The 18,757-nt window shown below is 35.2% G+C and overlaps 1 protein-coding gene across 7 annotated transcripts in view; it reads right to left on the reverse strand.

Moving 5' to 3' along the window:
- Window positions 1-18,757, reverse strand: part of TANC2 (tetratricopeptide repeat, ankyrin repeat and coiled-coil containing 2) — a 364,796-nt gene that overhangs the window by 224,203 nt on the left and 121,836 nt on the right. For 4 of the 7 annotated variants that reach the window (XM_068530954.1, XM_068530953.1, XM_068530952.1 and 1 more), the window contains exon 4: window positions 16,963-17,145. In XM_068530954.1, the coding sequence (XP_068387055.1) occupies window positions 16,963-17,145 (183 nt within the window). Of the gene's footprint in view, window positions 1-1,753; window positions 2,273-16,962; window positions 17,146-18,757 lie in introns of those variants that run through there. The other 3 variants (XM_068530956.1, XM_068530955.1, XM_068530957.1) reach the window with 2 other exon arrangements.

The raw sequence follows: 18,757 nt of genomic DNA on the forward strand, positions 1-18,757 counted from the left end.
GTGCCAAGAAAGATTACTTTAAAATGAATAAATCTGATATTAAAAATACTATCCTTATTAAAAATATCCAAATCAGGGACTTCCTGGTGGTGCAGTGGTTAAGAATCCACCTGCCAATGTAGGGGATATGGGTTCGAGCCCTGGTCCGGGAAGATCCCACATGCCGCGGAGCAACTAAGCCTGCACACCACAACCACTAAGCCTGCGCTCTAGAGCCCGAGAGCCACAACTACTGAACCCATGTGCTGCAACTACTGAAGCCCGTGCACCTAGAGCCCGTGCTCCACAACAAGAGAAGCCACCGCAATGAGAAGTCCGCGCACCGCAACGAAGAGTAGCCCCTGCTCGCCACAACTGGAGAAAGCCCGTGCACAGCAGCGAAGACCCAATGCAGACAAAATAAAAATCCAAATCAGTCTTTGTTACTATTAATAAGAATTATAGTTTCAGAGATAATGGAATACAAAATCCTTTGTATACTTATGAGGATAGATTAGTCAAAAAGGAGTGTTAACTTACAATGTACACAGTTATTAAATATACATAAATTTTAAAATTCATATTTTCTTGCATGGCAATGGTTAAAACGTGAATCGATTTATTTAATCTATTAATTATAGGCTTTCAAGTAAAAGTAAAATATTACTACTAATGACAGAAATGACAGTAAGTATAAGTGATTAGTACTTTCATTATCCTTTAATATATTAATTCTCCCTATTTAAAGGTTTCTTAAACATTGCGCAAAGTCATATGTATAGCTCTATAGGGGAAAATCTCAAAAACGGAAGAAGGAATACAAATCAAAATATAGTAATGGCAAACACTAGTAATTTACAAGTAAATTTATAGTAATTTAATCTAAATTATGTCCCTGAAGTCCATCTACTCTGAACATGTATTTAAGAAGAACAATTTAAGAAGGTAAATAACTACAAGAATAAGCCCAGATGAAATGCCTTTTTCTTTTGTGAGGTGGCTGAAGATCAGTCTAAATATTCTAATTTTGAAAAATCAAGTTCCTACTTTTAGTACATTTCTAAGTTACCATGGTTAGCTGAAGAACTAAAAAGAAAGAATAATTAAAAGCCAGAAAATGGACAGAGTCTTTTGAGAAAATGTAATCTATAAATTCAATTTCTTTTAAATTGATAATTACCAAATGGTCTAAAAATACAAGTAAGAATGGTAAATCTCTAATTCACCTTTCTCACCTGGGAAAACAGACAATATAAATCAACATAACTAGCAAATAATGTTAAGTTAAAAAAAAGTCCTTAAACTGTGCAAGAACATCCATCTGCAAGCACTCCAGTTAATGAAAAAAGAAAGATTTGATGTATTAAGGAAATATACTTACAAAATTCTGGTTTTCCATACTGTTATTTTTTTTTAATGTATTTTACTTATAAGGATATTGCAAAAGGAAGTAGAAATCTATTCTGGAATCACAATCTAACAAAAAAAGCAATCTGACCTTCACATTTCATTAAAACACTGAGTTAAACAGCATTCTTTACAATGAAATATTATTTTTAAAAGTATAACACTTTAAAAGATTCATATATACACACACACAAGTAAACAAACACAATTAAAAATTAAATAAATGTACCTAATGACATTTCTTAATGGCTTCCCTGAAAACTAAGTGTAAAATTCTCTTAGGTGGCGTTTGCTTTTCTACAAAGCTCAAAGTAGGCCTCATAGCTCAGAAATCCATGTAATATACAAATACTCTACTCATACTCACAGGCTTTAGTTTTTCTTCCTCATTAGTCAATACTATATAGTCTTGTCTCCTGAAAACCGGAAAGGCTTCTTTTTATTCACCGGTCGTGCTGTTACCAGAGCTGACACGTCAGTAACGATCCACACTTTAATCTTCCCCAGCCAGCAATTCACACTGCTCAGAACTTACTGTGTGTTACAGGTGATACTTCTTATAGCAGATGCTGGTAATGGTCCCAAAGCACAAGTGAAGCTCCCAAAGGACCTTAGAACCCCTAACAACATCACCTGCTCCTTTCTGTATCCAGAGATGCAATGTGGTATTTGTTTTGAACAGCTAATGATTTCAAGAAAGATTACACAGACGAGTTCTTTTCATTAGCCTGCTTGAGATGAGCTTATCCTTTCAGAATACTGCAGCAAATATAGATTGTAAGATTCCCTTAGGAAAAAAGAAATATTTATACAATTTTCCTCTGTGGCGCAGTTTAGTTTACCCTTCTGTTAGAGCAAAATGCTGGAAGAACTGGTTCTTGGGTTTCTAACGGCGCAGCGTTAACATAGTGAATGATTCACGGATGTTCTTAACATTCAGGAGTAACACGGAAGGCTAGCAATGCAGCCCAGGTCCAGAGCTGATGAATGGTGCAGTGCTGCTGTTGTCATAGCAACCGAAGGGAAAAAAGCAGCACCATATAAGGAGCTGTGACATGGATTCTGGGAACAATTTATATTAAAAAGCTGTAAGCTCCTTATGCCTTAAAGCTATAAACTCCTTTCTTACTGATTTCTCCTCAGATTTTACTCTTCTGAATTCCTAAATCAGAACTATGTGTATATTGCAAAAAAAAAAAAAAAAAGTAACTAAATAAGACACTAACAAAAAACTGCATATTGAGGTTTCTGAAAAGATTAATAATACTTTAGCAAGCTAATATGTGCCTGTAATATCGTCACAGTTTATTGGGTTAAATGGTAAAATTAGACAGTGAGAAATAAGGAACTGTCTAAAATGTGAGACAGCAGAAAATTTATTTTTAAATAGAGATGTTAAAAACTTGATTAAATGCCTTTCATTCAGATGGATAATCAGACAGACCAAAACTGCAGAACCATCAATTGACTAATATAATAGCAATGGTTTCAATTTCAAAGAGAGGTATACTACCTCCTATATTCCTTACAGATGCAGAAAGGTACAAAAGACACTAACTGCCCTGAAAATGCTCACAGCCTTCACGTGTGATCAAGGAAATTCTTTGTGTCAGTCGCTGGTGAGAAAGGGCTACTAGCCCACTCCATGCTCCTGATGAACTTTCCCTTCAGGGCCTGGAGAACTTTTCTCCTGTCATAGCTTCTCCTCACCTCCCTGGAATCCAGAAGAGTCCCTTCTCTTTCACTGGACAGCAGAATAGTTTCAAAAAAGAACCATGGGAGAAGGGGGAGCTAGGGAAAGTGTCAATGCATGGATTTAGCAGTGGTAACGGCACTCCCTCTGCAGTATTGTAGACATGGTTCTGAACTGACTTGAGAAAAAAATCTTTCACTAGGCTTCTGAAGCATGGTTCACTGGTACTATTCATCTATTTAGATAGGGCAATTCTATATGGAATTGTTCTATATTAATCAGTGTGGGTTTCTTTCCCATCACCACATATTTAATGAAATGTTCACAAACAAAGGAAAGCAAAACAATTAGGTAATTTTTTAATTATATTGTTCTCTTATGTGGGCAGCATTACCACTGTAATAATAATTCTGGTATAATTATATATTTGTTAGTCATAGATTTATGTTGCATTACTCTCCCTAAATGATGATAACCTCAGTAAAATGTGAATACAAAGGACTGCAATGTAGTAGGAAGGACATGCACTTGGCTAGACTTTTGATTGTAGGTCTGATAATGGCTCAGTTGCTTACTAGACATACCCTGGGTAAGTCACTTAACTCCAACCCTCAAATTCTTCATAAGTAAAGTATGGGTAATAACATATTTTCTACTTTCTTCCTAAAGCTACTGTGGAAATAAAATAAAATAATGTAACGCAAAGGCTTGAAATTCTAAAAATCTATGTCATCTTATTTAAAAATACCTAATTAAGCAAAATAGCAAAGATGAAAAGGAAAAAGGGATTTCAATAGAACTCAATAGACATGGAAAATAGCCTAAAAGAGTAAATATTTTTTCAGGCTAGTTTTATTTATTTATTTATTTTTAAATTTTTATTTATTATTTATTTATTATGTTTATTTTTGGCTGTGTTGGGTCTTCGTTTCTGTGTGAGGGCTTTCTCCAGTTGCGGCGAGTGGGGGCCACTCTTCATCGCGGTGCGCGGGCCTCTCACTATCGCGGCCTCTCTTGTTGCGGAGCAGAGGCTCCAGACGCTCAGGCTCAGTAGTTGTGGCTCACGGGCCCAGTTGCTCCGCGGCATGTGGGATCTTCCCAGACCAGGGCTCGAACCCGTGTCCCCTGCATTGGCAGGCAGATTCTCAACCACTGCGCCACCAGGGAAGCCCCTAGTTTTATGTTTGACTGAATATTTGGTGTCAACATATTGCACCATTTTAGAATTATAGTAAACAGAGATTCTGTGGACTAGTGTTAAAGGAGTATTTAAGATAATCATGTAAAAGTAATTTTACTGCCCCAACATGACTTATAAACATCTTTAGAAAATGATAACTTGGAGATACAGAAGTATAAGCAATTTCTATAGAACGGTAATACTAAAGATCATGCAAAGAAACTTGTTTCAAATGATCTTCAATTACTTTTTCTCTCACCTAACTAGAAAACTGTAAGGCAAACCTAAAAATGAGCATTTACATTAGATTTGAAAATTCTATGGACAGCACACCTCTGTTCTGTTTCCCTGATAGTCTAATCTATCTAGTTTTTTTTTTTTAATCAAATATTTTCTTGCCCCAATGGTTATTTTTCAGGGAAATTCTCTTTGTGTCTTCTAGAATACCAAAAACTCAATACTTCAGGAAAAAGAGGGCAAATTCCCTTCTCCCCCAAATCAAGTTGAGCTGATCCATGCATTAGATGGATTCCAGAATAATTCTGGAAAAAATGCAAACTTGGACAACAAATCATTTTTCCACTGGCTTTCATTTTAATGTTGCTTATGCTCTGTAGGAGCTGACTGAGATGAGGACGTGGTTAAGATACTTTAAAAGACAAAGCACATAGGTTTGGTTTGGTTTTTGTTTTTTTAAAAATTGGATTTAACTTAAGGTAAGGGTAGAAAGAGATTTAAGAGACTAAGCTATTCCCCTGACTACTAATTTTTAACTCCCTTATGATTAATTTAGGTAAGTCATTCTAAACCTTACACAGAGTTTTATATTCTTTTTATTCTTTTCCCAATCTTCTCCCTTTATAAGCTTTCTCTAAGGAGTAATCATCAGTGTTAAACTCTATAGTGCTTAAAGGTAGGGTAATACTTATGAAGAGGTGAATATATGAAATCTCTATTGGCACAGAAGTAAGAAAGTATCCATCCTACTTATTATAGCAATTCAAGCTTTGGCCAAATTTCTAATTTTGGTTTCTTCCTTTCCCAGGAATGGCTACTGTTCCAGATCAGGACTTCAACTTCCAAGAGAAGAGTGATGACTAACCGAGAAGAGAAAGAAATATATTCTTAAAAATCATATAATGTGGTCTCTACACATGAGCCAACTATTCATCTGGTGGTCAGTAAAAGAGTTTAAAAAACTGGCAGGGTTGGACATATTGAAAAGCAGTATTTCTGTTTAATGAATGCTGTGAATTATCTTCTTAAGGGATGTCAGAGGATAATTTTTATTATATACAGTTTTTACTTGATATGTTGACTTTATTACCTAAGCCCTGAATAAAATTTCCTCAAATGTGTGTGATGCTATCTCTACATTACAATCCCAATAGTTGAAAAAGATCATTAGCTGGCAGGTGGCTCTTTCAGAATGTTTTTATGGATAAGTAGAACATAAAAGGGCATATGAGTTACAAGACATACATATTGATTACCTTTCTCTCACTTCACTTAATTCACTAAATAAATCTTCAATTTATGAAACTCACTAAATGATATAGATGTACATATGACTTAAAAAAATAGTCGCTTTCAGAAGCCAGAAATATAGACTTTAACTAGAAAAGGAGGGAAAGTGTGGACTAACCAACTCTAGCATGTATCAGAACACTGTTCATTATGTTGTCTAAACAAAACAGATCACTCAGATACATAGGTGATTCTCAAATGGCCATATTTCTTACTTTTTTTAAATGCAGCCAATGACATGAAAGAATGAATGATAATGGGATAATAGAAAATGTCCTTTGGAACACTCTGCCCTCTGGTGTTTCAAATGTTCATCAAAGAGGGAGTATTCTGTCATGCCGTGAATTTATTACTCTTACAAGCTGAATACATCATTTAGGGCACATAATATTCTATAATGAGAAAAAAAACATGGGTTAGCATTATAATAAGCACTGTTATAATGTGAATATATATTCTATGCTAAGCTTTATATAATCCCATACTATAATTTACTTCCTGTTTGGAGAGTCACTAAGAGGATTTCCTTTGAATCATGGATATTTACTTATTTGCCTTTATGATGCTTTGTGACTGAAGAGTATTACTGATGACCAACGTTATTTAGTACCTACATTCAATATCTGACACTTTTTGAACTGCTCATATTCCATAGCAAGTGGGTAGATAAGTAGGGAAAACCGGGACAATTAACTTTAAAAACAGACTTTCTAGGAACTGTGCCAGAAAATCATGGTGAGTTTTCTGGGGAAATCACAAAGGAAGGATCGACAATGAAGAATTTTTTTTCTATAAACTTCACTGCCATCTTTAAAAGTGATATTCAACTCTTAGAAACACCACACACTAGCTCAAAAGGTTATCAGAGATTATCAACCAAGTACTTGCCAACTTTTTCACCTGTTAGGATTCCTTTTATTATTTCCTCCCATATAGACTTAAATTTTAAAAGGTTTTATCTGTCAAAATTTTTATTTATTAATTTAAACAGAGATATAATAAACAATTAAATGGAGTTTCAAATAAATATAAGTTGATCACAGAAAGGTGATATAATTTCATCCAAAACAAAATAAGCTAGCCTGTATAATTTTATGACAAGTAAATGTATATTTTCTTTTAGGCTCTTTCAGATATTGAGAATTACATCCAGGGTGTAGTGTCGAATGTAACAGAGCTTCATGGTAGTAACTGTCAAATCATACTTAAATGTTTGACACAGTAATGCTAGGAACATAGAGAAACTCTATACAAACATTTCTGTATTCCTCTCAGCCCTAAGGCATTATTTTTCCTACTATACATATTATAGAGGAAAGAGAAGCTCAAAAAGTATTCATCTGTCCAGACATACAGCTTACAAATGAATGAGTGTGGAATTTTAACCTGGTTCTCTGTCCAACTGGAAAGGCTGGGCTCTTGACCAGTATGGCACTATTGGTTCTTTTGGGCCTAGAGTTCTGAGCCTTAACTCTGCCACATTATAGATATATCAGTATCATTCTTCCATAAAGATCTGCTGACAACAAAACATTGCTTTATGATGGGTTCTCATTGTTAAACATTTTCCTTAATATTAACCACTTGTCCCCCCCTGGAACTGTGCCTGCTGTCTGTCCCAAGATTCCCTTGGATTAACAGGTTTCACCCTTTTCCTGTTCACACCACCAGTTACATACTGCTGATCACCCTAATGTTTAGGGTCTGTTTAGACCTCCTCTTAGTGATTGTTACCAGATTGTACCTTACTAAGTAGCCTTGAACAATGATAATAATAATATTATAATACAGATTAGAAAACATGCTCAGAGGACTGAAGTGTCTTGACCAAGGTCATACAGCTAATTAGTGGCAGAGTAAGGGCTTGAACCCTGCATAACAAGTATAACTGCCTCCAAAGTTTGCCGTGATTAACAACAACCTGCCTCCAAGCAAGAGACATAGAACAATTACTCCCTTTTTTTGCTTTAATCTTCTCCATTAATTACATTTAAACTAAAAAGGGTGGAATAAACATTGTTAAGTCACTGAAGTCCAAGTTATGAGTTTAAAAACATACTTGAAATCCAGGCCCACACAATTTACACTTGAGTTCTAAAAGAACATGAAGGCAGGAACATGAAACTACTAATAATAGCATTCTCCGTAAACCCACGTAAGAAATTAGGAGGGCTACAGGACTAGAAAGTGGGAAAATATGCATTTCAAATAGTTTATAAAAAACCTTCATAAAAGGTAAAATGTTCACTAAGAGTCAATAAAGGGTCACAAAGAAAAGTAATTCCGAAATGATCTCGTGTTCATTTTGATATAGTTACTAGACTAGAAGATAAAGGAAATAACATAGACCTAGGACCATCTCGATACTGGACAGGTCTTTTTTTTTTTTTTTTCCAAAGCCATTCTTTTAATTTTATTTATTTATTTATTTTTTAACATCTTTATTGGAGTATAATTGCTTTACAATGGTGTGTTAGTTTCTGCTTTATAACAAAGTGAATCAGTTATACATACACATATGTTCCCATATCTCTTGCCTCTTGCGTCTCCCTCCCTCCCACCCTCCCTATCCCACCCCTCTAGGTGGTCACAAACCACCGAGCTGATCTCCCTGTGCTATGCGGCTGCTTCCCACTAGCTATCTATTTTACGTTTGGTAGTGTATATATGTCCATGCCACTCTCTCACTTTGCTGGACAGGTCTTAATGAAGTCTCTTAAGCTAGAGAAAGCAGATATGAAAATGGCTTTCCAGGATATAAAGGACTGCCATGTGGAAGAGGAGGTTCATTTATGTCATAAATAAACAGAACTAGAACTAGCAGGTGGGAACAATAGAGGATATTTGCATATGTGTAAATAGAAAATTGATGGTTAAAACTATTCAACAAAATAGGCTAAGTACAAAGTAGAAAGCTTGCCATCACTGAAATTTTTTCACATAGAAGCCACTGACTATCCACTTAAGATTGCCATGAAAATTAAATCTGCTCACTACGTAAAGCATTTCATACCGTCTAGAACAGAGAAACAGCTCAACATACATTATCTATTATTACTATTAGTATTATTATTACCTAAAAGTTTAATAAAACTTGCCTGTAAAATCATCTGGACCTGCTGAGTCTTAGGGTTCTTTGATTTCTATGGTTACTGGGCTAGTCATATTTTTAAGTTTACTCGAGTCAATTTTACAGTTTGTTTTCTTCCATTAATCTAGTTTTTATGTTGTTCTGCTATAAGCCTGTATACTATATTCTGTTACAGTAAAGAACATTATTATCAGCAGCTATTTCATTCCTTGTTCTATGTATCGCATATGTTAACTTTTCTCTCTCCTCTTTTCCTCTTTGGTGGAAAATCATACCTGTCAAAGATTGTTCTACTCTCTTAATCTTTTCAGTGAACTTGTTTGTGGCTTCACTGATCAATAATTTTTATTTTGTTTTTTAGTTTTACTCATTTTTGCTTTTAATTTTTTGATTACTTCTTTTATGTTTACTTATTCTTTTTCTATCTCCTTGAGTTAAATTAATAGTAAATTTACTTTCGGTATTTCTTGTTTTCTAATAAAAGCACTTGAACATACATACACCATATATATATGCACACTGGAAAAAAAGAAATCAATTAGTATATGATAAACACTAAGGTGAGGGTACATCTGGTTCCTCCAGGGCAACTGTGATAGAGGTAGTTGTGTTGTTCCTTTAGGATTGTAGGATGGTGGAGTTTCTGGCTGCAGTCAGGCCTTCCTGGAGATTCTGAAAGCTATCATAACACTTCACTAAATGTCTTTCTGTTTAGACTAGCCAAGGCAACTCAGTTTTCTACAACTGAGATCCTAACCAAACAACTACTAAGATAGACAAAGAAAGTAGGGGATCAGCTCATTTGCTTACCAGTTAAATTCTACATCAAAGAAAAGAACACCTCTCAGGAATTTTTTTTTTTTAAAACACAGATGAAGGCTAAAAATAACAGTTTCACGGGAAAATTATAAAAACATCTTGTTGGGAATTACCCTCATTTGTACTATATGCTATAGTTTTCCTAGGAAGACACTATTTTCTTCTAGAAAATATTAGTCTTCAAATAAAAAAGAATACATTGTAGGAGGTAATGACCATTTAGAGAGATACAAAGAAATGGGAAACTGAGTACAAGTTTATAAAGAACAACTTCTCATAGGTAGGTACTGATAAGAGTTCTGTTGAAAAATACTATCATGGTTTCTTACAATCTTGCATATACTTGGCTAAGTCAACTCAGACCCTAAAATGTGAGTATTTGACTCCAGAGGTTCCTGGGCACTGCTGATCCTCACCAGAGGATACTGGCCCTTTCTCCATTAAGGGACATTTTGGCATTTTTTTTCAACCTTTACCCAGTACTGGTTGAATAGAGGTAGGAAGACAGAACTACTGTATTTCAGTGGAATATACACAGTGACACTACAGTTGCCTTAAATAATCCCACTATAAATACCACAATGGTATAAATAATGCTTTTACTCTGTATGAGTGACTTCCATTTAAATATGAAAAAAAATAGTAGAAGAGAAAATTATTTGCTCTATACAAACTCTTGAGTTCCTATAAAAATCTAAAAAGAGCAGATTTAATTATGTTGCAAATTCAGCGCACGCAAACATCAAATAAAGAACTCTTTATTTGATAATGTATGTTGCCATTTAGGTGTTCAAAATATACATAATGACAAAGACTCTCTCCTTAACTAAAATTTAGTCAGGCTGCTCTGAGCTCCCTATCTATCTATCTATCTATCTATCTATCTATCTATCTATCTATCTACCTACCTACCTACCTACCTACCTATCTACCCAATTTTTAAAAGTTACACTCCACTTACAGTTATTACAAAATATTGGCTCTATTCCCCATGTTGTACAGTACATCCTTGTAGCCTATCTTACACCCAGCTTAGACCAGTTGTATCAAGAATCCTGCAAAGTCAGTTCAGCAAGAACCCCCCACACTTGATATCTAATTCCCTGGTTTGCCTTCAGCAAGAATTCCCCTACCCTTGATGTCTCCACTTAGTAATTTTCCATCCACTGCCACCCTTGCCATCTTCCTCCCTGGTTATAAATCCCTAGCTGTATTTACTCTTATCCTACAGTAGCATGAGTACACTAAGATAAATCAAACTGTGAAGACTAACATGATCTCTAGGCTCTTTATATTTCCAAACTGGCTTTTCAATAATTTTCTCAAGACTATATTTCCACTTTATCCAAGATATAAAATGAAAACTAACATTTATCATAACTAATAAGAACCTGCTGTATAAAAAATAAATTAAATTAAAAAAAGAAAAGTAACATTTATCAATGTTTATTACACGCTAGGTTGTATGTTTAAGAAATCTTATTTAATCTTCATAGCAACCCTGTATTTTTTCTAATAAAATTTACTAAAGTACACCTTGAATTCCAGTGTTTCTAACAATTGTAAGATAATTATTCTTATGTGAAGAACATATCATAAGTACACTACAATATATCAGACTATGTAGACTATGTATAGACTCTTTTTAACGTCAAAATAGCTGTAAGCAATTTTTCCAGGATGTCTCAGAAACAAGTCAATGATTCCATTTTATTAATAACGTATTTTAAAATAATATTTTGGCCTTAGCTAGCATCTAAAATAACTAGGCTGCAGCATGATCAGACTGGTTATTGTAACTTATTTACCATCTAAATTGGATTGCCACTTGGTCATTACAATCTACTGGTAGCAAATACTTCAAAAATCAGGCCAAAAAATCTTTTCTCAGAGGATAATACTAATTAGTATTCCCAGATACTAATCCTTTTTGATATCAGTATTTTAAGGTTACTCCTCAGAACAGGAGAGGGACTTACTTAAGGCTATTAAATAAATTACTTGAAGGTCATCTTCTAATTAGGCTCAGAATTCATATTTGACAGCTGACAGAAAGTCACCCAAATCTATTTTAAAATTATAATAATGACCGTTGCTAACATTTCTTGGACTACTTATTCTATGCCAGACGCTGTTTTATGAGCTTTTACACAAACCAACTCATCCAATTCTCTTATAGTCCTATGAGGTAAATACTATTATTATTCTTATTTTAGAAACAAGGAAACTGAAGTATAGAGACTAAGCAACTTTACACAAGTTGACACAATTAGAAAAGGGCAGTCAGGGTCCATTTCATTATATTGCCTCATGAGATACATTGTGTTTTACACATAAAAATACAAACATGATAGAAGGATATACAACAACATTCAAGTCATTCTCCTCCTGCTTTTGAGTTAGAGCTATCGTATCTCCACTCCACCACCAAATGAATGCACCTGTGATGTGTGTATGTTTGCATATCATTTTAAAACACAAGTGGATTACTATTATTGATATTTAGATTTTCATTTTTTTACTACATAAACAATATTATATATACATACACATACACACATATACATTTCAAATTTATTTATAAAATACAATCTTAGCAATAAAATTGTTGTGTCAAAGATTATGTGCATTACAATTTTGATACATATTTCAAACTGTTCTACAAAAAGGCGTACTGGAACTTCCCTGGTAGCACAGTGGTTAAGAATCCACCTCCCAATGCAGGGGACATGGGTTCGATCCCTGGTCTGGAAAGATCCCACATGCCGTGGAGCAACTAAGCCCGTGGCCACAACTACTGAGCCTGTGCTCTAGAGCCCGCGAGCCACAACTACTGAAGCCCGCACGCCACAACTACTGAAGCCCACGTGCCTAGAGCCCGTGCTCCACAACAAGAGAAGCCACCGCAATGAGAAGCCCGCGCACTGCAACGAAGCGTAGCCCCCGCTCGGCACAACTGGAGAAAGCCCACGCACAGCAACCCAACGCAGACATAAATAAACAAATAAATAAATAAATTTTTAAAAATGTTAATAAAAAAAGGGTGTACCAATTTACAGCCCTACTAACAGTATGAATACTCAAAATTTAACTTTTACTAAACCTACAGTGTACATAGTAGGCAGACAGTGTAAATTCATTAAGTGTTGAATGAGTGAACTACTGGCACTCCCAATTACCTATATTTTAAGAAGTATGCTGAGGGGCTTTATGATATTATGAACAAAAGCATCTGGAAAAGGTCACTGAGTAAGAATCCAGAGAATGGGGGCAATCCCATGACCACGGTTACTGGGGCCAATGGTGTGTCTCTGCACACTCTCTTCCACCCAGTGCAGAGCAACATCCACTGAGCAAGTGAACCTTGAGGCTTGACTAACCTCTAGGTCTTCTAGTTTCCCTAGAAACTTAAACCATTTGGCTTAAACCATTTGGCTATGTTACTTTTTTTAACAAAAAAGTCTTAAGCGATATACCAGATGCCTTGGGTGAGTTGGTTAAGTTCTCTAAACCGCAATTTTTTCATTGGTAAAATGAGACACATTTAGGGTTTAAAGGCCTAGGTATTAATCTTGGCTCTGACCGTTTCCTAGTTGTATCATTTTGAGCAAGACATTTTACCTCTCTAAGATTTAATTTATTCGTGTGTAAAATTGAGATACATGTGAAGAATACGTGAGTTTACATGTGTATGTCAACACAACAGGCACTCAAATGAGAATTATTATCGTTATTACTATTACTCATTAAAAAGTATAATTTTTAAAACGTGTAAAGTTTTAAAGTTCCAAATTGGTGTCTAATGCTAAAAGAAATTTTTAAAAACTTCTCACCAAATTTAACAATTTTGTTAACAATAACAGCGAACACATTCTGAGCATTTATTATTTGCCAAACACATTTTTAATCAAGTATTAAGCAATGTGATAACCATCAATGGGTTATAGACCTGACTATCCATGAGGTAGGAGGTATTGTTAACCCCATTTTGCAGATGAAGAAACAGAAGCAGGCAGTAGTAAAGTGACTTTCTCAGAGCTGGGATACAAACTCAAGCAGTATGACCACAGAGCCTGTTTCTCCCTTGATCACTTTTACAGTAACTTGTTTTTGTACAGGATACAGCTATATATATTCTAAATATACATAGTTAATATATATATAATTAGTTTTCAAGCTTCACATTACATGTCTTTATTCTTGAGCAAACCTTTCCCCATTCTCACTCCCTCGAGACTAAAGAGAAGTCAAAGTATTTGGAAATGGATCTTCACATACACCTGTGTGTATAAGACAAATACGTTGAGAGTACAAAGGTTATATAATAATAGGAAAAGGTTGCTCCATTATGTTTTACAAGATAAAACAAAAAAAAAGATTAACTGTCTTTTCAACCTCTACTAACTTGTTAGAAGTTAAAGATCTATTAAAGATCAGGAAAACACACCCAAGGTTAATGGGATACTCCAGACCCCCGTACTCTATCTACTCTTAGCACATTTGCCACCAAGATCTGATTAAAAGCTAAATCAGATCATATTACATCCCATTCCAGCTCTGCTTAAAATCCCACAGAGTACGTTCCTTACCATGATTCTAAAAACTCTGGCTTCTGCCTACCTCTTCAATTATTTCATACTCCCCTCCCCTCTGACTTATTTTGCTGACAACACACCTGCCTTCTTTCTAATCCTTGAACATGCCAACGTTGCTTTCTGCTTTAGGACTTTTGTTCCCCCTGTTCCCTCTGCCTGGAAGGCTCTGATCCCAGATCTTCCCATGGCTGGCTTCTTTTTGTTATTCAGACCTCAGTTCAAATATCTCCTTCTCTGACTCTCCTTGATCACTTCATAGAAAGAACCTACCTCTACCACAGTCTTTCTCACCTTCACAGTACTCGTTACTATCTAAAATTATTTATTTATTGGTTATATGTTTATTATCAGTCTCCCTCCCAACTGGAATATAAATACCTTGAAGGCAGGAGCCTCAACTGTCTTTTCCTCTACTCTATTTACTGTATCTATAGCAGTGCCTGGCATATAGTAGGTCCTAAACAAATATTTGTTTAATGATTAAGTGAAAAGCACAGAAGAATAATGAGCAAACTACCCTGACCATAGCAGAGACAGGGGACTAAATATTAGAAAGTCAGAAAGAAAACAGAAGAAAATAACTATTCTGGCCCTACTTATTCAGTTTGGTTGTAATATGAATACAAGAAGGATAAGGTAGTTGGAAGTTTAAATGAATGGAAATGCATAAATTAGGAAGTGTAGCCCTAATGGCCATATTAAATTAATGTATTTTGTTAAGAACCATTCTCTGAAGGACATTTCCTTATGGTCAGTTAATCTTTTCCCATACAAAGTTCTTTTTACTTATTTATAACGAAATATAATTAGGAAAGGAAAGATAACTGATGAATAATCTACTAAATAATATTTTTAATTTAAATTTCAAAGTAATTTCATTCCAGGTTAAACCAGAAAATTCTTATCATCTAATTCACTTGGCAGAAAATTGGCCACAGAAAAATTTTCATGGCATCCTCTTTCAGGAGACAGATTTCTTTCATTCAGATATTTAAAAATGCATTCTCAAACTTCAAATTCTTAGGCCTCTGACAACCTCTTCGGTAAATAAAATTATTTGAGAGGATGATTATACTTCGAGCACTGTAAAATTAAAACTGAATAGTTCATACCTGTAATTAATCAAGTGTACTTCCTATTACTGCTTCCCTGTACTATCTCTGTGACATCAGGCATGTTGTTGACTTTGTTAGTATATGTATTTATCTTTTAGGTCATCTAAAGGTTGTCTATTTAAGTTAAAGTTCAAACTGGGATAGGCTAATGGGATAGGAAAGTGCTATCTCTAAAACCTCAGGCAATTCAGCTAACTTCTATATGGAAACTGAATTTTTCTTACTATTTCTTCCAATATGTGTAGTAAAATGAAGCACATCACTACACAGCCATCAGATTTGATTATTTGTATTTTCAGTAATCAATAATACCTTAAACTGTAAGAAAAAGCAGGGATTTCTAAGCATTGAAATTTTTATTCAAGCCCAATCACATAAAACTTACCCTGTTTTCAGATAACAGAAGGAATAAGTATTTTAGTAAAATGTTATTAAGCTACTTTACTGATTTTTACCTAATGACCCAAGAATCAAAGTAGACTTTGACTCAGCCATTTGAAGATGCCTAAAAAAAACAATAAAAAATATAAGAGGCATAACTTATGCTTTGTGCAGGTTGTAAAGAAGCATAAGTTATGCTCTGTGGAACTACAGAATAAAGAAATACTATTATTTTAATGAAAATTATAAACATTGTAAAAGTTTCATTCAAAGTAGATGGAAGAGTCTGAAAAATCTCATTTCCCCCTCTATCATCTTATTTTCTTTTGAATTGTCATTCGATAATCAACACTACTGTCTAACTCAATGCCAGACACATAGGAGGAAGTCAATATAGCCTTTGGGAATGACTTCATTTCTTGCCTCCATATACTCATAATCCATTCAATACCAGTCAACTTACTGATGTTGATATAAACTAATAATGTTAAAAGAAACCGGACAAAGTGATCCAGGTGTACATATTTTCGCACATAAGTATCACTTAATATATTAAAATTTCTTCCCTGAAAAAGCTTTAAGGGATAAAAGTTCATTTAATCAAGACACAGTTTCATACCTAACAACTTGATCTGACTGCACAATACATACTGTGAGATCATATTAAAGTCAATCCACAACTTATGAATTATAGTAAATATCCTAACAAGTTGGAGTACTATACCATGGAGAGGTAAATATCTAGATCAGCTTTTAAAAACAGGTATGAAATATACAAATCAGGATTTCAAACTGATGTACCTTTGCTAAACTATGAAGCTTTTATTATTCTAAAATTACAATATCTCCATTTGGTAATCTGACATGAACAAGCTGATAAATGCAATCAGAACAACAGTATATTCTGGCAAAACTGAAAACTTCCTGAAAGCCTAGAAAAATATGCCCACAACAGATGGATCATTTAGGAAATAAATACAACAACCTGTCAAATGGAGCCCTATTCTAATTCCCTAAACTAAAATCAGTAGGAGCTCCACTTTCCAAGAGTCTGTGACATTAGTAAGGCCAAAGAGGAAAAACCTAGAGATGCACATAAACATATCTGATATGACCTAGAGTGCCATACTGTTAGGTTTCCTGTTAAATATACTAAATTTAGGTAAAGTCCTTACCAGTTAACTTCTTCACAGGTTGGAGCCGAACACTGATAGACTGATGTGTGAGTAAGGGGGAGGATGGAAGAGAGCGAGACATGCCCTCCATAATCCGAATGTGCTGCATACCTTCACTCACTGCAAGTGGTGGGACGGCGTAGTCTGGCTCAAAAGCACAGTCGCTTTCTGTGGAGATGCCACCTGTTACACAGAAGAGAATGGGAGAAAAGAGCTGGTGAGAAACTATTCTTCTACTAAAATTCTTCTCTATTAAAATTTATCTTTTTGGATGACTCAGCACAGTGTACACTGATATTGATTTTTCACTGTGAAAAGAAAATAAGGAATTCCCAACACACAGATTCATTTCTACATAACTGGGTACTTAACTTCAAGTCCAGCACTAGGAAACTGAACATGAATAAGACAGGATTCCTCCTTGTAAGGGGCTCACTGTCTCATGAAAAACGTAGTCATAATAAAAAATGATTACAGTACAATGCAACAAGTGTTACGATTACAGCAATGGTCTTCAATTGTCCCTGAGAAGACAAACATGAAAGAAGATATCCCCCTGCTTGACAATCCAATCTGTGCAATTCCTAGTAGGATCACTGTAACTCTATTTCTTATTCTCTTTCTCCAAGAATGTACATGAAAATATAAATGGGTAAGACTAACATTATATGCTGATTTTTGAATCTGCTCAAACATTTAAAAAAAGAGTAAATGATATGCCGTTTACTTCCACTTACATACTGTTGACTTCTACTTCTGGTAATGGCAGATTATATACTTCAGACCAACTTTTCCCTAAGAAAACTACAACTATATACATTTTAAAAATCTTCCTGAAGGCACTGGAGAGTCAATAGCATGATGAAGAATTACAAGGAGAAGACTGAGACCTGGTATTTGGGGCCACTTTTTACTTTGTGGCATCTGAAAGGCTAAGAAGCCATTGACAGTTTTACAGAGCTGGGAAGACAAGTACTGGAATGGCTGGAGAACCAAGTTGCAAAGAAGGAGCTGGTAAAACTCCAACACTTTTGTTTGGAACCCCAAAGGGCTACATTCCAGGAGTGAGTATAAACCAAAACTAGGGACCTTCCTGGTGGCGCAGTGGTTAAGAATCTGCCTGCCAATGCAGGGAACACGGGTTCGAGCCCTGGTCTGGGAAGATCCCACATGCCACGGAGCAACTAAGCCCATGTGCCACAACTACTGAGTCTGCGCTCTAGAGCCCATGTGCCATGACTACAGAGCCTGCATGCCACAACTACTGAAGCCCACACACCCTAGAGCCTATGCTCCGCAACAAGAGAAGCCACCGCATTGAGAAGCCTGTGCACCACAACAAAGAGTAGCCCGCGCTCTCTGCAACTAGAGAAAGCCCACATGCAGCAAGAAAGACCCAATGCAGCCAAAAATAAATAAATTAATTTATTAAAAAAAAAACTAGACTGGCCTTTACAGGACTGAAGCTCAGCTCCAAATGTCTACCACAAAATTTAATTAAGGCAATCTTGGATTGCTAGTCCCTGCCAAAAACAAACATAAATCTTCTTAGAAGAAGATAACATCATCATAGATCTCAAAATACTTCCACAATTTTTCATATACAATATCTGGTCCTTAACTAACAATAACAAAGAGAGAACATGCAAAAAGCAAATCAGAAAGACCATGCAAAATAAATAGTCTCAGAGGGAATACAGACTATGGAACAATAAGACACAGAATTTAAAGTAGTATGCCTAACACCAAAAAGATTAAAATACTTAGGAAGGAATTTAACCAAGGAGGTGAAAGA

Source organism: Eschrichtius robustus, chromosome 20 (genome assembly GCF_028021215.1).
Source record: "Eschrichtius robustus isolate mEscRob2 chromosome 20, mEscRob2.pri, whole genome shotgun sequence".
Classification (NCBI taxonomy): Eukaryota; Metazoa; Chordata; class Mammalia; order Artiodactyla; family Eschrichtiidae; genus Eschrichtius; species Eschrichtius robustus.